The 24,037-nt window shown below is 47.6% G+C and overlaps 1 protein-coding gene and 2 pseudogenes across 2 annotated transcripts; all 3 read right to left on the bottom strand.

The window, feature by feature from the left end:
• Window positions 1-983: 983 nt before the first annotated feature.
• Window positions 984-16,874, bottom strand: AP2S1 (adaptor related protein complex 2 subunit sigma 1). 2 transcript variants are annotated; one of them, XM_007530965.3, is made up of 5 exons: window positions 16,758-16,874; window positions 8,569-8,718; window positions 4,129-4,242; window positions 1,430-1,489; window positions 984-1,280 (listed from the first exon to the last, which is right to left on the bottom strand). In XM_007530965.3, the coding sequence occupies exons 1-5, from the start codon at window positions 16,758-16,760 to the stop codon at window positions 1,179-1,181; spliced, it is 429 nt and encodes a 142-aa protein (XP_007531027.1). In that variant the 5' UTR covers window positions 16,761-16,874; the 3' UTR covers window positions 984-1,178. The 2 variants fall into 2 exon arrangements, with proteins under 2 accessions (XP_007531027.1, XP_060032936.1); XM_060176953.1 differs by lacking the exon at window positions 1,430-1,489.
• Window positions 16,875-19,924: 3,050 nt separating this feature from the next.
• LOC103120542 (NADH dehydrogenase [ubiquinone] iron-sulfur protein 4, mitochondrial-like) lies at window positions 19,925-22,922 on the bottom strand (annotated as a pseudogene).
• LOC132537135 (U4 spliceosomal RNA) lies at window positions 21,819-21,897 on the bottom strand (annotated as a pseudogene).
• Window positions 22,923-24,037: the final 1,115 nt, after the last annotated feature.

Here is a 24,037-nt window from a genome sequence, read left to right as displayed (position 1 = left end):
TCCCCATGCATAGCAGATGTCAGCCATTTGTTTCACAGCCATTTGTTCCAGCAGCTCCAGGGAGATTCTCAGCATCTTCCTGTTCTGGGGGGGGGGGGGGGGGGGGGCTCACCTCCCTCTGCTGCCTTGCCCAGCCTAGCCCTGCCTCCTCCACCTGCTCCCCTTCAGCTGGGCAGTCCCAAGACTGGGGTTTCAAGATGTATTGATTCATTAACAAGAAACAGAGATAGGGAGAGGGGGAGGGAGAGGGAGAGGGAGAGGGAGAGGGAGAGGAAGAGGACAGAGCATCGCTCTGGTGAGTGCAGTGGCAAGTATCAAACCTGGGAGCCTTGGCATGAGAATTCTGTGCTCTACCCCCTGAGCCATCTCCCTGGCCTCAGGATTGACTTTTCTTCTAACGAAACCTGAGACGAAACAGGCGACCCTCCAGACCAGCAGTCCCGTCCACAGGTGCTTGTGAGGATGATGCCAGGTGACACCCCACTGCTGGGCTTCCGAGTACGGACTTGTGTGCTTGTGCCCCCGGGCTTATTTCTGGGGCTCCCGTCTGCACAGCTGCTCTGCTGCGGGCACACTCCTATTTATTTCTTTATTTATTCATTTAGGTCATCGGTGATGGACAGAGAGACAGAGAGAGGAGAGACACACAGGACTGCTCTGCCGCTCCTGAGGCCTCCCCCCTCCCCCCCACAGATGCTCCCGTGGGATGTTGGCGGCTCAAACCTAGGTCCCCCCATCAGTGGCAAAGTCTGCCCCATACTGGGTGAGCCATCTCCCGGCCCTAGAGGATGGTGATTTTAACACCCCATGATGCCAGTCTGACTGTCTCTGCTTCCTGTCGAGTCGGGGGGGGGGGGGAGCCTGGGGAGGCTGGAGGCAGAAGCAGAGCATCACGGCCTCGCCCTGCACAATGTGGAGTGTTTGCTGACTGACTGACTGGCTGCAGGTGTCCGGGCTGCACAGCAAGGGTGCAAAGACACATGGCCAGGTGGGACCTGGATTTATTGGAGGCTCACACAGCATCACACGACGAGGCAGTTTACTGGCACACACAGGGCTGGGGTCTCCTCCGGTGCAGCCTTGCCCCCCGGGCAGCTGAGGGCAGGGCGGCTGGGGTGGGGGGTCCCAGGCCTGGAAGGGAGCAGCGAGCAGGGGCGGCGGGCGGGGGCCAGGTGGCCTCACTCCAGGGACTGCAGCATCAGCAGCTGTTTCAGCACCTTCGTCTGGCTGGTCTCGCGGATCTCGCCTGCCAGGAACATCTCATCCACCACTGTGTAAACCTGGGGGGAGAGACACAAGGTGAGCCCAGGACCCCCAGCCAGGCAGCCAGGAAACAGATCACACCCGTGCTATGGGGGCACCCGGTGCTCACAGGCCCTCATGTCCCCCTCGAGTCCTCCCTCCCTTCCTCATTTTCACTGGAACCCACCTTGTAGAAGTTGAACACCAGGTCCAGTTCACAGACATTGTGGAAGTACTCGTTTAAGACCTGGGAGAGGGGCGAGGGAGACAACACCGTGGTTATGGAAAAAGACTCTCCTGACTGAGGCTCCAGGGGTCCCTAGTTCAGTCCCTAGCACCACCAGAACTGAGCTGGGCTCTGGTTAAAAAAAAAAAAAAAAAAAAGAGGAAGAAGGAGAAGGAGGAGGATGAGGAGGAAGAGAAGAAGAAAAAGAGAAGAAGAGGAAGAAGTAGTAGTAATAGTAGTAGAAGGAGGAGAAAAGTAACAATAATAAGAAGGGTGGGGTAGGTAGAATATTGGTTATGCAAACACTCTCATGCCTGAGGCTCCAAAGTCCCAGGTTCAATCCCCCACACCACCAATAAGCCAGAGCTGAGCAGTGCTCTGGTAAAAAATAATAAGAATATAAGTAGGGCACCAAAGTAAAAGCCCTGTGGTGAGGGGTAGACATGCAGCTTCCTGGGCCAGTGGGGGGTGGGAGTGGGTGGGAGGGATGGGTCACAGTCTTTTGGTGGTGGGAATGGTGTTTATGTACACTCCTAGTAAAATGTAGTCATATAAATCAGTAGTTAATTAATATGAGAGGGGGGAAATTAATTGTATGTCTCGAAGTTTTTCAAAACACAAACTGAATTTTTTTAATATATAGGTTGTGTATTTGATATGCAGACTCTCTCAAAAGCCTAGACCAAGTAGATCAGAAGCAACCAATAGCACAGCTATATACAAGATACTGGGTACTGTACAGCAAACCCTAACAAAAGGACTTTTCAAAGTTAACCCAATTACCAATTAATGTGATGATAACATTAACTATCGATTGTCTTTTTGAACCCTAAGACAGCAGGAACCTCACATCTCCACTATAGAGCCTCTACTTCCCCCAGTCCTGGAACCATTGGATAGGGCCCACTTTCCCGTATGCCTCTCCCAATCCATATCAAATAATATTGCATCTGCCGATCACAACCTAACCAACGCAACGATTGCCACCTCAACATGCTTCACTTCACACTGTGTCCAGAGACTTCACGTGTGGAATGACAACCCTTCAGCTTCATTACTCGGGTGAGACCTTTCCTTTCATAGTATACTCTAATTCCATCTCAGGTGGTTCATTTTCTACCAAAGTCCCAAAACCTAGATATACACCAGTTTCTGTGAGAGAGAGCATATGTTCACACGTATCCGTAAACTACTGCAAAATATATACCTGAAAGCAGAAGCACACTAGAGTTTGCAGTGAGTATCCCCCTAACACTTCCTCTCCACTATTCCAAGCTTTGGGTCCATGATTGCTCAACAATTTGTTTGGCTCCGTATGTTAACTCTCTTTTCAGTCACCAGGTTCCAGATGTCATCAGGATGCCGGCCAGGCTTCCCTGGACTGAAGACCCCACCAATGTGTCCTGGAGCTCCGCTTCCCCAGAGACCCACCCTACTAGGGAAAGAGAGAGGCAGACTGGGAGTATGGACCGACCAGTCAACGCCCATGTTCAGCGGGGAAGCAATTACAGAAGCCAGACCTTCTACCTTCTACAACCCTCAATGACCCTGGGTCCATGCTCCCAGAGGGATAGAGAATGGAAAAGCTATCAGGGGAGGGGGTGGGATATGGAGATTGGGTGGTGGGAATTGTGTGGAGTTGTACCCCTCCTACCCTATGGTTTTGCTAATTAATCCTTTCTTAAATAAAAAAAAAAGAAGAAGAAGAATAGTAATAATAATGGGCCAGGTGGTAGCACACCAGATTAAGCACACACATTACAGTATGCTAGGACTCTGGTCCCCACCTGCAAGGTGAAAGCTTCACAAGTGGTGAAGCAAGGCTGCAGGTATCTCTCTATCTCTCTCCCTCTCTAATTCCCCTCCCTTCTCAATGTGTTACTATGCAATAACGAATAAATAAAAAGATTTAAAAAGTAAATAAATATACAAATAAAAAAAAGAAAAAAGAGGCTGGCAGGAGCAGGGTTCACTGTGCAGGCTCTGAGCCAGCCACACCCCTGCCAGCAGATGGCATCATTAAATAGGGGCAAGGCAGATGGCATGGTGGCTTCTGTGACTGACTCTCACACCTGAAGCTCGCTAGTCTCAGATTCAATCCCCAGCACCACCTAGGCCAGAGCTAAGCAGGGCTCTGGTCTCTTTCTCTCTGTACCGCTCTCTCGTGAGGCTAAATAAATTATTTTAAAAATATAATAAATGGGAGTCAGGTGGTAGCACAGCGGGTTAAGCGCACGTGGTGCAAAGCGCAAGGACCAGCTTGAGGATCCTGGTTCGAACTCCCCGGCTCTCCACCTACAGGGGAGTCGCTTCACAGGCAGTGAAGCAGGTCTGCAGGTGTCTGTCTTTCTCTCCCCCTCTCTGTCTTCCCCTCCTCTCTCCATTTCTCTCTGTCCTATCCAACAACAAAGACATCAATAACAACAATAGTAACTACAACAATAAAACAAGGACAACAAAAGGGAATAAATAAACCTATATATAATAAATAACGCCGGGGGTGGGGGAAACACCTGAGAAAGACAGGCAGGTGGATAGAGATGGGCAGGGGGTGGCCACACACAGAGACAGCACAGTCATCAGAGACCCGCAGCAGAGAACAGAGTGGGAGACCTTAACCCGGGAGACGCCGGGGTTGGCTCCAGCCCATGAATGCGCACCTCTACAAAGTTGTGGATGGCCTCCAGGTAGGCCAGGTTGTTGTCATTGACGTCCACGCAGATGCAGAAGTAGAGGCCCGCGTAGCGTCTGTAGATGATCTTAAAGTTCCGGAACTGCAGGGCAGAGAGGCTGTCAGCACTGACACAGGGCACAGTGGGGCCCAAACACTCAGCCCAAACTCTCCATCCCTGTAGTCCCGCTCGCTGCTGGGGTGCCAACGGGGACAGGTGACAGGCCTGGCCCAGGACCCACCCCTCCTGGGGCTCATGGTTCAGGGCAGAGAGACTCATCCTCAGATTTCCCCAGAGCTGGGTGGGGGAAAGCTGGGAGATCCCCCAAAGGGGAGTGAGCTGATAGGGCTTCCCAGAGGAAGGGGGGCCCCTGGAACTAGGGTCAGGAGCAGCAGAGAGTGGACAGGAGTGCCTGGACAGAAGAGAAGCTTGTGTGAAAGTCCTGAGCACAGAGGGGGCCTGGGAGTAAAAGGCAGCATCTGGGGCCAGGAACACACATGTTACAATGTACAAGGACCCGGGTTCAAGACACTTGTCCCCACCTGCAGGTGGAAAGCTTTGCAAGAGGTGAAACAGGGTTGCGAGGTGTCTCTATACCTGTCTCCTCACTCCCCTCTCAATTTCCTCTCTGTCTCTATCAGATAAATAGAAAATTTTTTAACTTTTTTTTTTTTTAAAGGTACCATCCTGGTTGCCTTTCCCAGGTTCCCTGCTGCCTCTGGGCAGAGTCAATATCTGGAGTATGTTCAGCATGGAACACATTTGTTCCTTTGGTCACCCCCACAAACTTATGGTGGGCAGGTATGCAGAGTCACTGCTGTTTTTCTCTTTTTTTTTTAATATTTATTTATTTTCCCTTTTGTTGCTCTACACTGCTGTTTTTCTTTTCTTTTCCCCCTTTATTACAGCCAGGGCTATCACTGGTGCTTGGTACCAGTACAACCAATCCATGGCTCCTGAGGGCCATTTTTTTTCCTTTTCTTTTCATTTTATTTTATTTTATTTTATTTTATTTTATTTTATCTTATCTTATCTTATCTTATTTTATTTTATTTTATTTTATTTGACAGAACAAAGAGAGACTGAGAGTGAAGGAGACAGGGGACAGGCAGTGGTGCACCTGATTAAGCACACATATTATAGTGTACAAGAACCCGGGTTCAAGCCCCTGGTCCCCACCTACAGGGGGAAAGCTTCACGAGTGGTGAAGCAAAGCTGCAGGTGTCTCTCTGTCTCTTCTCCCCCTCCTGCTCCTCAAGTTCTCTCTCAAGCTCTACCCAATACTAAATAACTAAAGATAAGAGATAGAGATCAAGAGAGAAAGACAGACACCTGCAGGCCTGCTTCACCGCTCATGAAGTGCCTTCCCTGCAGGTGGGGAGCAGGGGCAGAGTCACTGCTTTGTGACCCGTCTCAGCCGGGCCCTCACTGGACAGTCCTATTAAAGTCACCAAAGCAACTCACTCACTGCCCAGGAAGGCTCACACTCAGACCAGGCAGGCAGACTAACCCCAACCACCTGGGCTGCCAATCAACACAGATGCAGAGTGAGAAAAAGAGGCAGAGAGGGGAAGGAGAGCTTGCCAGGCAGTCAGTGGGCAGAAGTGGTCAGGATGTGTGCACATGGCGCCACCTGGCGTTCACTATAAGCATCAACCTGGGCCCTGGAATTTGAGTTCCTTTCTTTCTGGTTGGCCCTTTGGATAACTGCTAAACTTTCAGCCTTTCTGATTTCATTACATTGGGTAATGGATAATACGATAATGATAATGATGATAAATGTGGACGGGAGCACACTGACTAGAGAATTGGATTTCCTTTTTTTATAAAGCAGAGCCCTGCTCAGTTCTGGATTATGGTGGTGCTGGGAACTGAACCTGGGACCTCAGGGGCCAGATGGTGGCACACCTGGTTAAGGGCACATATTACAGTGCACAAGAACCCAGGTTCAAGCCCCCAGGTCCCTACCTAAAGGTAGAAAGATTCACAAGTGGTGAAGCAGTACTGCAGGTGTCTGTCTTTCTCTCCTTCTCTATCTCCCCTCCCCTCCAATTTCTCTCTGCTCAATCAACTATAATAAAATTTTTTTTTTAAATCTGGCATTTCAGAGTCTCAGTCTTAAAAGTCACTTGGATGGGGGTTCGGGCATGGTGAATACATGTCACCATGTGCAAGGACCTGCATTTGAGCTCCAGCTCCCCACCTGCAGGCAGGATGCTTCTTGAGAGGTGAAGCAGGGCTGCAGGGTGTGTGTGTGTGTGTGTGTGTGTGTGTGTGTGTGTGTGTGTGTTTCTCCCTTCTCATTTTCTCTCTGTATCCAAAATAATTAAATGAATAAAAAAATATATTAATATTAAAAAACAAAAGACCCACCTGCAGGGGCTGCTTTACAACTGGTGAAACAGGTCTGCAGGTGTCTATCTTTCTCTCTCCTTCCCTATCCGCCTCTCCACTCAATTTCTCTATCGAATTGAATAAAATAGGGAGAAAAAAAGAAAATATGTACACTACCCAGAGTGGTGGTTTAGTATTGTGCCCCAGTGAAAAAACCAGGCAAAAGGAAAAAAAAAAAAAGAAAAAAGAAAAAATGGCAGCTGGAGAAGAGAATTCACTGTGCAGACAGAGGCCCAGTGATAACCCTGGTGGCAATAAAAAATAAATAAATAAATAAATAAATAAATAAATAAATAGCAGGGGTGACGTGGGCAGACAGCCTAATGGCTATGCGAAAGAGTTTCATGTTGAGGCCCTGAGGTCCCAGGTTCGACCCCCATAAGTCAGAGCTGAGCAGTGGTCTGGTCTTTCCCCTTCTCTATACTTCTCTATATCTTTCTCTCTGTATATCTCTGTCACTCTCATTAAAATGAAGTGAGGTAAATGTCTGAAAATAATTTTTTGTAATATTTTTTATTCTTTTTTTTTTATTTATTCATTCCCTTTTGTTGCCCCTGTTGTAATTATTATTGTTGTTGTTACTGGTGTCGTTGTTATTGGATAGGACAGAGAGAAATGGAGGGGAAATGGAGGAGGGGAAGACAGAGGGGGAGAGAAAGAGAGACACCTGCAGACCTGCTTCACTGCCTGTGAAGCGACTCCTCTGTAGGTGGGGAGCCGGGGGCTGGAACAGGAATCCTTATGCCAGTCCTTGCGCTTTGTGCCACATGCGCTTAAACTGCTGCCCTACCCCCCAACTCCCTTAAAAATAAATTTTCAAAATAATTTTAGGGGGTCGGGAGGTAGTACAGCGGGTTAAACACAAGTGGCGCAAAGCATAAGGACCAGAGTAAGGATCCTATTTCGAGCCCCCTGCTCCCCACTTGCAGGGGAGTCGCTACACAGGCAGTGAAGCAGGTCTGCAGGTGTCTGTCTTTCTCTCCCCCTCTCTGTATTCCCCTGCTCTCTCCATTTCTCTCTGTCCTATCCAACAACGATGACATCAATAGCAACGATAATAATAACCACAACAATGGTAAAACAAAGAAACCAAAAAAAAAAAAAAAACAGGATAACGAAAGGAAAAAAAAATGGCCTCTAGGAGCAGTGGATTTGAGCCCCAGCAATAACCCTGGAGGCAAAAAAGAAAAAAAAATTAAACAAAGTAAAGCTTTAAAATTACAAAAAAAAAAAAAAAAAAAAAAGAAAGAAAGAAAGAGAGAAAAAGAAAAGAAAGGACAACCAAAAGAGGAAAAAAGAAGCAAGCACACAAGAATACCAGTTCCAGCCCCCGGCTCCCCACCTGCAGAGGAGGCGCTTCCCAGGCGGTGAAGCAGGTCTGCAGGTGTCTGTCTTTCTCTCCCCCTCTCTGTCTTCCCCTCCTCTCTCCATTTCTCTCTGTCCTATTCAACAACAATAACAATAATGATGAACAACAAAGGCAACAAAGTGGGAAAAGTGGCCTCCAGGAGCAGCACCCAGCCCCAGTGATAACTGTGGAGGCAAAAAATAAAAATAGAAAAGAAAAAAGCAAGCAAGTCTTGTGTCACCAACTGAACTGTAAACCATCCCCCCCCAATAAAATGACAAAGAAGGGGAGAAGGAGGAGGAGGAGGAGAAGAAGGAGGAGAATAAGAAGACAAAGACAGGGCAAGGGTAGATAGCATAATGGTTATGCAAAGTAACTCTTATGCCTGAGGCTCTAAACACCCAGGTTCAATCCTTTGCACCACCTTAAGCCAGAGCTAAGCCGTGCTGTGGTAATAAAATAAAATAAAAACTTTTTTTTTATTAAATTAAAAAAATGTTTAAAAAAGACAAAGATGGAGGAGGAGAAGGAAGAGGAGGAAGCAGCTAAAAATCAGTTGAATGAATGAAGGCAGGCAGGCAGGCAGGCAGGAAGGAGGGGTGTGTCTGAGAGCAAGTCCAAGAGCAGGTCTGGCGGGGGCAGGGCTAGAGAGGCCACAAGGAAGCAGGGAAGGGGCAGGGGGTCACCTCCACGAAGTTGGTGTGCTTGGCATCTCGGACGGTGACCACGGCGTGCACCTCCTCGATCAGCTTCTGCTTCTCATCGTCGTCAAACTGCATGTACCACTTGGCCAGGCGCGTCTTGCCCGCCCGGTTCTGGATGAGAATGAAGCGGATCTGGGGACAGCAGGGACAGCAGGAGGGCAGAGTGAGAGGTGGGACGAGGGACCAGGAGTGGGCGCCCCAAAGCTCCCGCAGGAAGACAGCATCGGAACCCCTGCTCCCCAGAACCCTGCCTGGCCACACTCCTAACAGAGAAGGCGGCGGCGATGGCTGCCACGCACTAGCCTGTGGCAGTGCTGCACGTGTCTTTGCCCCATCTCCAATTTGTAATATTTTTCTTCTTTTTTTTATTTTTATTTATTTATTTCCTTTTGTTGTCCTTGTTGTTTTATTGTAGTTATTATTGTTGTTGTTGTTGGATCGGACAGAGAGAAATGGAGAAAGGAGAGGAAGACAGTGAGGGGGAGAGAGAGAGATAGACACCTGCAGACCTGCTTCACCGCCTGTGAAGCGACTGACTCCCCGGCAGGTGGGGAGCCGGGGACTCAAACCGGAATCCTTCAGCTGGTCCTGTGCTTTGCGCCGCGTGCGCTTAACCACTGCGCTACCTCCCAACTCCCTTCTTTTCTTCTTTTTTTTTTTATTGCCACTAGGATTATAGCTGAGGCTGTGTGCTGGCACTATGAATCTACCACTTCCAGAGGCCATTTTTCTTTTCGCTTTTTTTCTATTTTGTTTATAGGACAGAGAGGAATTAAGAAAAGACGGGGATACAGAGGGAGAAAGACTGACCCTGCCGACCTGCTTCACCAGTAGTGAATGTCCCCGCTGCAGGTGGGGAGGGGGACTTGAACCCAGGTCCTTGTACATGGTAATGTGTGTGCTCAACCTGGCACACCATCACTGGGCTCTCTACTTTTTTTTTTTCTTTTTTTTTTTTGCCTCCAGGGTTATTGCTAGGGCTCAGTGGCTACACTATAAATCCACTGCTCCTGAGGCCATTTTTTCCCTTTTGTTGCCCTAGTTGTTTTATTTTGTTTTGTTTTGTTTTGTTTTTGCCTCCAGGGTTATTGCTGGGGCTCAGTGCCTGCACCATGAATCCACTGTTCCTGGAGGCTAGTTTTTTCCCTTTTATTGCCCTTGTTTTTCTATCTTCATTGTGGTTATTATTATTGTTGCTACTGATGTCATCATTGTTGGATAGGACAGAGAGAAATGGAGAGAGGTGGGGAAGACAGAGATGGGGAGAAAAAGATAGACACCTGCAGACCTGCTTCACTGCTCATGAAGCGAATCCCCTGCAAGTGAGGAGCCGGGGGCTCGAACCAAGATCCTTACACTGGTCTTTGTGCTTCGTGCCATGTGCGCTTAACCCACTGTGCTACCACCCAACTCCCTGCCCTAGTTTTTGTTTTTTTTTTTTGGCATCTGCATTCCTCATTATTTTTTTTATTTCTTTATTGGGGAATTAATGTTTTACATTCAATAGTAAATACAATAGCTTGTACATGCATAACATTCCCCAGTTTCCCATATAACAATACAACCCCCACTAGGTCCTCTGTCATCCTTCCTGGACCTGTATTCTCCTCACCCACCCACCCCAGAGTCTTTTACTTTGGTGCGATTGCCCTAGTTGTTTCATCATTGTGGTTATTATTGTTGTTGTTGTTGTTGTTGTTGTTACTGCTGTCAATGTTGGATAGGACAGAGAAAAATCAAGAGGGGAAGACAGAAAGGGGGACAGAAAGACGAAGATCTGCTTCACTGCTTTCGAAGCAACTCCCCTGCAGGTGGGGAGCTGGGGGCTCAAACCAGGATCCTTACGACAGTCCTTGCACTTTGTACCATATGCACTTAACCCACTGCACCACCACCTGGCCCTCCTTATTTATTTTTAATGAAAGAGAGACACAGAGAGAAAGAAAAACAGAGAGAGACCAGAGCACTGCTCAGCTCTGGCATATGGTGGTGTGGGGCATTGAACTTGAGAACTTGGAGCCTCAGGCATGAAAGTTTAATTAATTTTTTTAAATTTCTTATTATCTTTAATAGAGATGGTCAGAAATTTACAGAACCATTCGGCTATCTCCTCAGCTAGGTGTCTTTTTCTATCTTCTCCTCTCTCTATTTCTCTATAGCCTATCATATAAAAGGGGGGGAAGGCTACCAGGAGCAATGGATTCATTGTATAGGCACAATAAAAATTTTTAAATAAAAATAGATCCTGGTCAAGTGTCACTGACCAGTCATCTCTGCAGGTGGCTTTGGGAAACCAAGCTGTGCCACCATGGACAGGCTGAACATGGGCCAAAAATTCGTCCTCAATTCCCTACTGCCTCATACTTGAGAGTCCAGTGCTCTAGCCACTGTCCCACCTCCCAGACCTCAAATCTGACACTTCTTTTTATATATATATATATATATATATTTATCCCCTTTTGTTGCCCTGGTTGTTTTATTGTTGTAATTATTGTTGTTATTGATGTTATCGCTGTTGGATAGGACAAAGAGAAATGGAGAGGGGGGGGAAATAGAGAGGGGGAGAGAAAGATAGACACCAGCAGACCTGCTTCACCACTCGTGAAGCGACTCCCCTCCAGGTGGGGTGCTGGGGGCTCAAGCCGGGATCCTTATGCCCATCCTTACACTTTGCGCCACATGGGCTTAACCCACTGAGCTACCACCCAACTCCCGAATCTGCCACTTCTTAAGTAATTTAGCTGCTATGTGCCTTAGTTTAGCCACCTGGAAAAGGGGGCTTCATTAGGCTGTGATGAATAAACAATATATGGAGGAAAAAAAAAAAAGACCAGGACAGTGTCTGAGTCAGATGATGCACCCTTTAAAGAGTGTCATCAGTGTTCTGGGAGGAGGTGCTGTAGGTTGCGGCAGTGGCAGGACGCAGAAAAAGGAGGTTTGGAGCAGAAAGGGAACACAATCCTTTATTTGCGCTGGCACCTCAGCGTTGGGTGAGAGAGCAGCAGTTTGGGCCACATGGAGCTAGCAAAAATGGCCACCTCACGCAACAACCTTCCCTGCGTCTAATCACCGAAGTGAAAGGCAGACAAGAGTGTGAGGGGCGGAAGAAGGAGGGCTTCTATGGGAATAGCTCTCTGGAGAATGGGAAGGGGGAGGAGTAACCATAGCACTCCAGCTATCTCAGGGAATTGACAATGCCCTGAGGGCACAACATGGCAGAACCTCGAGGGGGACTAGCAATAGCCCGAGGGGACAACATGGCAGATGTGACTGCATCTGCACAATTTCCCAGCAAGGTGCACTGCAGAAGGCACTGGACTCTCAAGCACGAGGTCCTGAGTTCGATCCCCAACAGCACAGACACCGGAATGATACCTGGTTCTCGCACTATCCACTGTACAAGGACACTGGGGCTCAAGCCACTGTTCCCACCTGCAGGGAGAAAGCTTCACAGTGATGAAGCAGTGCTACAGGTGCCTTTCTTCTCTCCTTCTCTATCTTCCCCTTCCCTTTCAACTTTTCTGTCTCTCTCACTCTCTCTCTCCATATATATATATATATATATATATATATATATTTTTTTTTTTTTTTAAAGTTTCATCAGTAGAGCAGCAAAATAGCTCACCTGGATACTGTGCTGTTTTGCCATGTGTACAACCCAGGTTCAAACCTGGCTCCAACCATGTAACTTCCAAGGAAGTTACAGTGTGGGGGACTGGGCGGTAGCGCTGCGGGTTAAGCACACAAGGCACAGAGTGCAAGGATCAGCGTAAGGATCCCGCTTTGAGCCTCCGGCTCCCCACCTGCAGGTAGGTCGCTTCGCAAGCAGTGAAGCAAGCCTGCAGGTGTCTGTCTTTCTTTCCTCCTCTCTGTCTTCCCCTTGCGCTTTGCACCACATGCGCTTTGCATCACATGCGCTTTGCACCACATGCGCTTAACCTGCTGCGCTACTGCCCAGCTCCCTTTCTCTCTCTCTTTCTTTCGCTCTCTTTCTCCTGTTATCTATATCACAAATATGTAATTAATCAAGTAAATCTTTAAAAAAAAATTCTGAAAAAATAATCTGAACAAAGTGGTGAAGCACAAGAGATTTTTTAAAAAAAGAAAAAGAAGGGAATTAGGCAGTAGGGCAGAGGATTAAGCGCATGTAGGAATTCTGTGCCAAGAACTGGGAACAATAGCCAAATATATATTTCCTGTTAGACCACTGTGACCCCCATCCCTGTTCTGCCACCACAAACACAACACTCAGAGTTCCTATCTTTATTTTTATGGAGTTGGCTATTTTTCTTTTTTAATTGATTCATAAAAATATATTGACAGGGGGTCCGGCAGTAGCGCAGTGGGTTAAGCGCACGTGGCACAAAGCGCAGGGACCGGCCTAAGGATCCCGGTTCGAGCCCCTGGATCCCCACCTGCAGGGGAGTCGCTTCACAGGCAGTGAAGCAGGTCTGCAGGTGTCTGTCTTTCTCTCCCCCTCTCTGTCTTCCCCTCCTCTCTCCATTTCTCTCTGTCCTATCCAACAACAATAACAATGACAACAACAAGGACAACAAAATGGAAAAAAATGGCCTCCAGGAGCAGTGGCTTTGTAGTTGCAGGCACTGAGCCCCAGCAGTGACCCAAGAAACTAAAAATAAAATAAAATAAATTTTGGATCTAGGTGGTAGCATACAAGTTACTATGTACAAGGAACCAGGATCAAGTCCTCGGCCTCCCACCTGCAGGGGGGAAGCTTCACAAAGGTTGAAGCTGCAGGTGTCTCTCTCTCCCCCCCAACCCCACCCTTCCCTCTCAATTTCTTTCTGTCTCTATCCAATAAGTAATAATAACAATAATAACTAAAATGTCATCAAAGTAGCCTGGGGTGTGTTACAGTAGATAAAGCCTTGAACTCTCAAGCATGAGGGCCTGATTTCCATCCCAGGCACTGCACATAAAAGCACAGGATCTGCTGGGACCTGCCCAATTTATAGATGCAGAGGGGGGCGGGAGTCTGAGGAGTCAAAGGCTGTGCGCCCAGGCCCCTGGCCTTGAGTGGTGGAAAGCCCCACCCTTTCAGGAGAGTTCACTCTCTTTCCTAACTCTCATTCTCCACATTCTCTAATCCCCCCTCCCCCAACCAATGGAGCTGGTGGAGGAACAGGATGTTAACTGGCCTTCCAAGAAGCCCTTCTGCTGAGCCAGAAAACCACTTCCTAGCAAGACAGAGGTCCTGGACTGGAGGGGAAAGGACACTGGGCAGGGGTGGAGAGCCCCACTGGAGACAGCCAGTCACAGCCTGGGGAAGGCAGGGTCAGAAATACAGAGGTGGGGAGAGGGGAGTTAGAATCAAGCCTACAGGGGGTCGGGTGGTAGCACAGTGGATTAAGCACATATGGTGCAAAGCACAAGGAATGGCGTGTAAGGATCCTGGTTCAAGCCCCTGGCCCCCACCTGCAGGGGAGTCGCTTCACAGGTGGTGAAGCAGGTCTGCAGGTGTCTGTCTTTCTCTCCCCCTCTCTGTCTTCCCTTCTTCTCTCCATTTCTCTCTGCCCTATCCAACAGCAACATCAATAACGATAATAATAACCAGAACAATGGTACAAAAACAACCAGGGTAACAGAAAAAAAATAATAAATGGCCTCCAGGAGCAGTGGATTAGTGGTACAGGCACCGAGCCCTGGCAATAACCCTGGAGGCAGAAAAAAAAAAAAAAAAAAAAAGAATCAAGCCTACAGAGTGCAGAGAGTTCTGCCTCTTCTTTCCAAGCTTCTTCCTCCCTGTTAGAGCCTCCCCTCTTGCAGTCTTTCTTGCTCATTCAATGTCTCCCAACCTCCAGTGTCCCTGCACCCCCTTCCCTAGAGTTGGTGAATTTTTGACTGCCACTTTTTCCATTTTAATCCCCGGGTTCAGCAGCCCCACTGTGGGGACATCCTTTCTCTGACTTCAGGGTGTCCTCCTGGTTTACACAAGTCACAGCTGACTTCCAAGGACCCAGTTTTTTTTAGGGAGAGATTCCTTCCCTCTCCCTTTCCTCTCTTCCCAGGCTGCTGCCCAAAGACTCTTCTGGAGAGTCCAAGCTCCGGGCCAGGCAGTGATGCACCTGGTTAAGCTCACATTACAGTGAGCAAGGACCAGGGTTCAAGACCCAGTCCCCACCTGCAGCGGGAAAGTGCAGGTGAAGCAGGGCTGCAGGTGTCTCTCTGTCTCTCTCTCCCTTTCTATCTCCCTCTCCCCTCTAAATTTCTTTCTGCCTCTATCAAATAAATAATTTTTTAAAGAGTCCAAATGGGGGGTCAGGCGGCAGGTAGTGCAGCGGGTTAAGCACATGTGGCGCAAAGCGCAGGATCCCAGTTCAAGCCCCCGGCTCCCCACCTGCAAGGGAGTCACTTCACAGGTGGTGAAGCAGATCTGCAGGTGTCTATCTTCCTCTCCCCCTCTCTGTCTTCCCCTCCTCTCTCCATTTCTCTCTGTCCTCTCCAACAACGAACGACATCATCAACAACAATAATAATCACACCCCTCTCCCAATCCATATCAAATAATATTGCATCTGCCGATCACAACCTAATCAACACAACGATTGCCACCTCAACATGCTTCACCTCAGACTGTGTCCAGAGACTTCACGTGTGGAATGACAACCCTTCAACTTCATTACTCGGGTGAGACCTTTCTTTTCATAGTATTCTCTAATTTCATCTCAGGTGGTTCACTTTCTAACAAAGTCCCAAAACCTAGATATAGACCAGTTTCTGTGAGAGAGAGCATATGTTCACATGTATCCATAAACTACTGCAAAATATATACCTGAAAGCAGAAGCACACTAGAGTTTGCAGTGAGTACCCCCCTAACACTTCCTCTTCACTATTCCAAGCTTTGGGTCCATGATTGCTCAACAATTTGTTTGGCTCCGTATGTTAACTCTCTTTTCAGTCACCAGGTTCCAGATGTCATCAGGATGCCGGCCAGGCTTCCCTGGACTGAAGACCCCACCAATGTGTCCTGGAGCTCCGCTTCCCCAGAGACCCACCCTACTAGGGAAAGAGAGAGGCAGACTGGGAGTCTGGACCGTCCAGTCAACGTCCATGTTCAGCGGGGAAGCAATTACAGAAGCCAGACCTTCTACCTTCTGCAACCCACAATGACCCTGGGTCCATGCTCCCAGAGGGATAGAGAACGGGAAAGCTATCAGGGGAGGGGGTGGGATATGGAGATTGGGTGGTGGGAATTGTGTGGAGTTGTACCCCTCCTACCCTATGGTTTTGTTAACTAATCCTTTCTTAAATAAATAATAATAATAATAATCACACCAAGGGTACAACAACAAGGGCAACAAAAGGAGGGTAAAAAAAAAAAAAAAAATGCCCTCCCGGAACAGTGGATTCATGATGCAGGCACTGAACCCCAGCAATAACCCTGGAGGCAAAAAAAAAAAAAAAAGTCCAAGCTCCATTCCTGGAGCAGGAGCTGCCAAACAACAAAATCCAGTCTGAGTCCAAAAGCCCCTACCCATGGGGCACCCCTCCAGGCCTACTCCCTTCCCCCCAAAAGGTCTCCCCTTTTTGCAAAAGACCTGTCCCACTGCTCTCCATTCAATCCTACTCTCCACCTCTGGCCTCTGAGCCTTTGCCTCGCTCGCAGAAAACTCGCTGGCTGCAAAGCCCAGCTGCCTACTTCCGGTCTCCAGCTGCCCACTCCCCAGTTCTCGAGAACCTTGCAGCAGCCCCAGCCCCAGTGCAGAACCCCCCTCCCCTGCCTGCAACGCCAGCTCCCCGTCTCCCGGGATCCCTGTTCCCGCGTCCAAAGTCTTCCGTGCTGCACCTGTCACACCCCCAGAGACCCTCCTAGCTGCTGCTTCTCCAGCTGTTTATTTCAAACACCTCCGCTCGTCTGCAATGCCTCCCACGCGCAACAGCCCTCTCCCCCGGACCCCAGTTCCCCACTGTCCACCCCTTCCACACCGCCCCCGGCCTCGAGACACCCCCGGAGCACTCCCGCGCCCCGAATCGCCGCCCAGCTCCACCCTTCCAGGCCTTTGAACGGCCCCGATCCCGACACCCCGCGCCCGGTCCGGCCCATCGCAGCGCCGCCGCAGGGAGGGCCTGTCACGACCCGACAGAACCTCGGGCCTCGGCACGCGGACCCACCCTCCGCCCGAGCCCAGCGTGGGCGCGCCGCTGTTACCATGGTGACCCCTGTCCGGACCCCAGCGGCCCCGGTCCCACGGTTACAGGGTGGCTCCGGCTCAACCAGCAATGGGGGGGGGGGGAAGACCCCGGGCTAGAGCTGACTTCCGGCGGAAGGGCCGTGTACGGGCCGCTGGGAGTTGTAGTCTAAAAAGTAGGTTCGCGCATCTGAATGGCAAGTCTGGCGTGGACAGAGGGCCCGTCCAGTTTCCCAACATGCTGGGAGACTGTCCTTTTCCTAGAACAGGGTGTAGATTTCAAATTTATGCCGAGAAAGGCTCAGGAACGTCTCTTCCTCAGTCTACAATTCCCGAAGGAATCGGAGGCCAAACAGAGCGCGTTGCTTTCTGGGAAATGTAGTTCTGGAACACCTCCGCCTCGCCGCCCAGGAAGGCATGCTGGGATTTGTAGTTACCTCCACCTGGCACAGAGCCCGGTCCCTACACACTGGGGGAAGCTTCCCTGCGTTAGTGGTCCCTTTTCTTCTCTCTCATTCTGTCAGTAGGTAAGTGACCGGGAAGGTGTAACTGTGGATGAAGCACTGAATTCTCGAACATAAGGGACCAGGCGGTGGCTCACCTAGTTAAGCACACACCTTACAGTGTGCAAGGGACCAGGGTTCGAGCCCCCAGTTCCCAACCCGCAGTGGGAAACCTCATGAGTGGTGAAGCATGGCAGTAAGTATCTCTCTGTCTCTTTCCCTCTCTCTCTATGCCACTCCTCTCTTAATTTCACTGTCACTATACAATAATAAATGGATTCAAATTTTAAAACAAAACAAAAAAGCTCTCAAGCATGAGACTCTGAATTCCATCCTTTGCATCACATGTGACAGAATGATTCTCTGGTGTGTGTTCTATATCTATCTGTCTCTGTCTCCTAATCTCTTTCATTAATAATTCAAACCTGAGGGAGTAAAGTTTGTTGAGGTGCAGTCCCATGAATGACAAAAAAAATTCTTTCTGAAGTATGTTCAGGGCTGTGGAGCTAGTACAGTGGTTATGTAAAGACTGTTATGCCTGAAGGTCCAAGGCCCCAGGTTCAACCCCCAGCACCACCATAAGTCAAAGCTAAGTAGTACTCCAGTTAAAAATAAAATGATAGGGGAGTCAAGCGGTAGCGCAACGGGTTAAGCACCTGTGGTGCAAAGCGCAAGGACCAGCATTAAGGTTCCCGGTTCAAGCCCCCGGCTCCCCACCTGCAGGGGAGTCGCTTCACAAGCAGGGAAGCAGGTCTGCAGGTGTCTGTCTTTCTCTCCCCCCTCTGCCTTCCCCTCCTCTCTCCATTTCTCTCCTATCCAACAACGATGATATCAATAACAACTACAACAATAATAAAAAGGGCAACAAAGGAAATAAATATATTTAAAAGACATAAAAAATAAAATGATGGCACTACAACAATAGAAAAAAGAAAACTGAGAAATGTGCATGTACAAACCATTATACTTTACTGTCTACTGTAAACCATTAATCCCCCAATAAAGAAATTAAAGATAAAATAAAATAGAGAGTCGGGCGGTAGCGAAGCGGGTTAAGCACACGTGGCTCAAAGTGCAAGGACCAGAAGAAGGATCCCGGTTCGAGCCCCGGCTCCCCGGCTCCCCACCTGCAAGGAAGTTGCTTCACAAGCAGTGAAGGTCTGCAGGTGTCTATCTTTGTCTCCCCCTCTCTGTGTTCCCCTCCTCTCTCCACTTCTCTCTGTCCTATCCAACAACATCAACAACAACAACAATAATAACTACAACAATAAAACAAGGGCAACAAAAGGGAATAAACAGATAAATCTTTTTTTAAAAGAAAAAATATGTAGAAAAAAATAAATAAATAAAATTAAATGATGACACACCAGGTTAAGCACACATATTACAGTGCACAAGGACCCAGATTCAAGCCCCCACTCCTGCGGGGGCAGGGGGGAGCTTTATGAGCAGTGAAGATCCCCCCTCAACCCCATCACTTTTTTTAAGGTGTTTTATTTTTATTTATTTAATTAAGTATATATTACTGATAGAGACAAAAAGAAGTTGAGAGGGGAGAGGAAGGAAGACAGAGAAACACCTACAGTTCTACTTCACCACTCGTGAAGCTTTTCCCCTGCAGGTGAGAACCAGGAGTTCGAGCCTGTGTCCAGGTGCACTGTAGTGTATGTGCTTAATCAGGTGTGTCACTGCCTGGCCCCAGCCCCCATCACTCTTTGTCTCCCCTTTCCCTCTCCAATTTTCTCTCTATATTAAAAACAAATAAATAAACAAAAACATTTTTAGGGGGTTGGGCAGTAGTATAGTGGGTTAAGCGCACATGGCATGAACTGCAAGGACTGGCTCAAGGATCCCCGGTCGAGCCCCCGGCTCCCCACCTGTAGAGAGGTCACTTTGCAAGTAGTGAGGTAGGTCTGCAGGTGTCTATCTTTCTCCCCCTCTCTGTCTTCCCCTCCTCTCTCCATTTCTCTCTGTCCTATCCAATAACAACAACAACCATAAACAACAAGGGCAACAAAAGGGAAAAAAAATAGCCTCTAGGAGCAGTGGATTCATAGTGCAGGCACCGAGCCCCAGCAATAACCCTGGAGGCAATTTTTTTTTATTTAATAAATGAATTGTTGGGAAATTGTGCAGATGTGGTTGAACACTGGCAGGGCCCACAAACCACTATATTTCCATGCAAGTATTATTTACAGATCCCCACCACGTTATCCCCTCAGGGTGTTGCTAATTCAATTAAAACCATTGCAACAGTTGCTAAGGAGACTTCCACCTTCCCAGCAGGCCTTTTGCCTCTCTCTACCCCCTTTCCTAGTCAATCCCTTCCCAACTTGCCACTTCCGGAATTCTGCTATAAAAGTTGCTCCTGGGGGAGTCGGGCTGTAGCACAGAGGGTTAAGCGCAGGTGGCGCAAAGCACAAGGACCGGCATAAGGATCCCGGTTCAAGCCCCAGCTCCCCACCTGCAGGGGAGTCGCTTCACAGGCGGTGAAGCAGGTCTGCAGGTGTCTATCTTTCTCTCCTCCTCTCTGTCTTCCCCTCCTCTCTCCATTTCTCTCTGTCCTATCCAACAACGACAACAACAATAATAACTACAACAATAAAAAAAACAAGGGCAACAAAGGGAATAAATAAATAAAATAAATTTTTTTTAAATTAATTTAAAGAAAAAAGTTGCTCCTGTTTGTGCTCTCTCTTCTCTTCCCCTCTCTTTCCCCTTCTGTGAGCCGACCTGGAGAAGGGCTGGAGGGCATAGTGGGATGCGGCCATTTTGCTAGCTCCACATGGCCTAAACCGTTGTGCTCACACCCAATTTAGCGTGTCCACGTAAATAAAGTTTTGCGTTCCCGATCCGCCATGAGTTCCTGGTCTCTTCTCTCTCCCCCACGACACAACCCGACAATGAATAAATAAATGTGATGTGTTGAGTGCTTCCCTGTAAGAGTGTGAGTTTAAGAGTCAGAACTTAAAAAAAAAAAGAGTCAGAACTTGTACTTCCTTACTATACAAGTACTTACTTCCTTGGGCTTATAATTTCATAAGTCCCCTACTAGTACTGTGTTGCTATTAATATATTGCTATAGCTCTTTCAGCATGATGTTTTATGTATTTAGATGGCCTCTCCTTGGGTGCATAGATGTTGGTAATCATTAAGTTCTCTTGATTGACTGATCCTCTAAGCACTAAGTAATGTCCATCCCTATCTTTTTTAATATTATTTATTTTAAAGTCTATCATGTCAGATGTGACCATAGCTGTTCCTGCCCTTTTTTGTGGTCCATTGGCTTGTACAGTAGTGTTCCATCCTTTCACTTTGAGTCTGTGTTTGTCTTGTTGAGTTAGATGGGATTCCTGCAGACAACATATGGTTGGATTGTAGTTTCTGATTCATCTTTCTACTCTATGCCTTTTATTAGGTGAATTCAGGACATTGAAATTTATTGATAGTATAGATTGAAAATATTTTAATACCATTGTAGTTTTTAGAGTGTTCTGATATATGGCATGCTTATGCTGATCTGATTGTATCATAACTTCTGCTGATCAGAACTTCTTTCAGGGCAGGCTTGGTGATAGTTAATTCTTTCAACTGTTGCTTGTCTGAGAAGGTTTATATGCCTCCATCTAGTCTGAATGACAGTCTAGCAGGACACAGTATTCTTGGTTGAAAGCCTTTCTCATTGAGCACTCGATAGATATCTTGCCATTCTCTTCTGGCCTGTAGTGTCTGTGTGGAGAAATCTGATACTAACCACATGGGTTTTCCTCTGTAAGTGACTCTTTGTTTTTCTCTTGCAGCTTTCAGGATATTTTCTTTTTTAAAATGTATTTTACTTTATTTATTTCTCCTTTTGTTGCCCTTGTTGTTGTTTTTTTTTAATTTTTTTTAAATATTTATTTTATTTATTTTTTCCCTTTTGTTGCCTTTGTTGTTTTATTGTTGTAGTTATTATTGTTGTTGTTGTTGTTGGATAGGACAGAGAGAAATGGAGAGAGGGAGGGGAAGACAGAGAGGAGGAGAGAAAGATAGACACCTGCAGACCTGTTTCACCGCCTGTGAAGCGACTCCCCTGCAGGTGGGGAGCCGGGGTTCGAACCGGGATCCTTATGCCGGTCTTTGTGCTTTGCGCCACCCGCGCTTAGCCTGCTGTACTACAGCCCGACTCCCACCCTTGTTGTTTTTTTATTATTGTTGTAGTTGTTGATGATGTTGTCATTGTTGGATAGGGCAGAGAGAAATGGAGAGAGGAGGGGAAGACAGAGAGAGGGAAAGATAGACACCTGTAGATCTGCTTCACCACCTGTGAAGCAACTCCCCTGCAAGTGAGGAGATGAGGCTCAAACCGGGATCCTTACTCTGGTCCTTGCAATTCATGCCACATGTGCTTAACCCACTGTGCTACTGCCTGACTCCCAGGATCATTTCTTTATCTTTATTCCTTTTCATTCTATGCCCTATGAGTGTCTAAACAAGTCCTATTTATAGTCTGTAGGTTCTGAGACAATTATTCACCATCATCTCATCAGGAGAATAATGTGGAAAGGCTCCCACTATACAGTCCCACCACTAGACCACTGGGATGTATATCTTCTATTAGCAATAATTGTGCCTCGGATAAACCTCATTGGCTACGATACTGCCACTGGGCAAAGCTTGAGGTGTATATCTTCTCTTGAGTTTCCTGGTCATTTCTCTTTGCCTCCTGATGTCAGCACAGGGATTTCCCCCTGTTGCTCCAGCCTTTGATGGCAGTAGCAATAGAGACTCACAGTTTCATTTGGTAAGTCTTAGGGGATTCCTTTCCTCCCTTCAACAGTCTTTTTTTTTTTTTTTTTTGTAGTTTGAAGGTCAAATTTATTAGGGTATTAAGAGATGTATTCTACATGGACTATAAATACTGCACAGCTGACTTTATTCACAGTGAAGCACAGAGATACAGCCAGTGCCGACCTATTTTGTGGATACTCTTGTTCTTTTGTTCCAAGAAAACTTTGAGTCATAGACTTGGACTTGGGTTTCGGAACCTTCCTTTCTTCAACATCATAGCTCCATCCATTTTTCTCTGCAAAGACAATTACATCTTCTTTAGTACTTCTTCTTCTTCTAGCGTTTGCCCTTCTTCCGTAGCCAGTCAACAGCGTCAGGTTGAGCCTGATGTCAAGTTTCGAGACCTCCTTTGAATCTGGAGAGGTGGCAGTCGTTGACTATGTGGGTCATAGTCTGTCTGTAGCCGCAGGGGCAGTTCGGGTCGTCTCTGGCTCCCCAGCGATGGAACATAGCGGCGCACCGGCCATGGCCTGTTCGATTTCTTTAGTACTGAAAATCATAACCATGTTGGATAATGGGTCAACCATTAATGCCCAGCCCATCAAAGGATTTTCCCAGCGTTTCCCTGGAATCAAACTCCATCTTCTATTTCTTTGTATTGTTAACTCCAGACTGCATGTGATTGCGAGCAGGAACAAAGATCCTGATTTTTCTAGTTTTGATATGTTTTTCTGGAACCCTAGTTAAAGTAGTGATACCCAATTTTTCATCAACTGTTATGAGCTGTCTGTCTCAAGTCTGGTCCTGGGCCAGTCGCCATGAGGACATGTTCAACAACCCGATCGGAAGCCTGGACATGGAAAAGGCTACTGCAGCCATTGCCCTTAGCCCCCACAGCACTGGCCTCAGCAATAGGACAGATCAGATCCTCAGGATCAGGACAGATCCTCAACAGTCTTTTTGTTGGTAAAACAGACTGGAGGTGGCTCCTCAGCTGGCAAACTGCCAGATTGTTACCAGCCACTCAGAGTAGATATGGCTTTAGCCCCAGGAATCTCTCCTTAGGCTCCTCTCTGTCCAAGAGCCACACGTGTTTTCATTCACCGGTGACTTGGTGGGTTCCCAAAGTAGTCCTGGTCTCTTCTTGTTGCAGTCTCAGGTGATCTTTGATATTCCTTGTTCTTTATAGAAGTTCCTCTACGTGGTCTGGGAGGTGGTGCAGTGGCTAAGGCACTAGACTCTCAAGCATGAGGTCTTGAGTTCAATCCCCGGCAGCACATGTACCAGAGTGATGTCTGGTTCTTTCTCTCTCTCCTATCTTTCCCATAAATAAATAAATAAATAAATAAATAAATAAATAAATAAAAATTTAAAAAAAAAAAAAAAAGAAGTTCCTCTACTGGGTAGAGCTGGAGGTCTGGGTAGAGTTGTGGTCTCTGGATGCTCTGGTGATTTGGTGGGTTCCCAAAGTAGTTCTGGTCCTGTCTTGTTGTGGTCCCAGGTGGTCTCCTTTGATATTTCTAGTTGACCGAGGAGAGGAGAGAAATGCAGCTGCTGCTACTCTGACTCTTTCAGTACTTTTCAATCTACTTATCACTCTTGCCTGGACTGATTTGTGTCTGGTTTAGGTACTTAAAGAGTTCACAGTTGTCCCCCCACACACACCTTTTCATTCAGTAGGACAGAGAGAAATTGAGAGGGGAAGGGGAGAGAGAGAGAGAGAGACCTGAAGACCTGCAGACCACTCATGACATGTCTCCATTGCAGGTAGAGTGGGGTCTCAAAGCCCAGATCACTGCATGTAATACTGTATGCACTTCATCATGTACACCACTGCCTAGCCCCCACCTCAATTTATTTGTTTGTAAAATAGGTGTTATTAAGGGGGAGAGTCACCCCATTGGATTGTTTGAAAGCTTCCATAAGATTGTGTGTTATCCACAGCTCCCATTAGGTACTAAAATGTTGAGGGCATCTAGGTATCGATTAGCTATGTCTACATCATCTCAAACATGGTGACTTGCAAT

The sequence above is a fragment of the Erinaceus europaeus genome, chromosome 2 (assembly GCF_950295315.1).
Source record: "Erinaceus europaeus chromosome 2, mEriEur2.1, whole genome shotgun sequence".
NCBI classification, from domain to species: domain Eukaryota; kingdom Metazoa; phylum Chordata; class Mammalia; order Eulipotyphla; family Erinaceidae; genus Erinaceus; species Erinaceus europaeus.
This window is presented reverse-complemented; position numbering and strand designations above follow the sequence as displayed.

Excerpts from the sequence above, each read along its gene's own strand:
- AP2S1 (XM_007530965.3), bottom strand. Across the intron at positions 4,243-8,568 it reads AGCACACCAACTTCGTGGAG|TTCCGGAACTTTAAGATCAT; the intron begins GTGACCCCCTGC and ends TCTGCCCTGCAG. Across the intron at positions 1,490-4,128 it reads CCATCCACAACTTTGTAGAG|GTCTTAAACGAGTACTTCCA; the intron begins GTGCGCATTCAT and ends CCCCTCTCCCAG.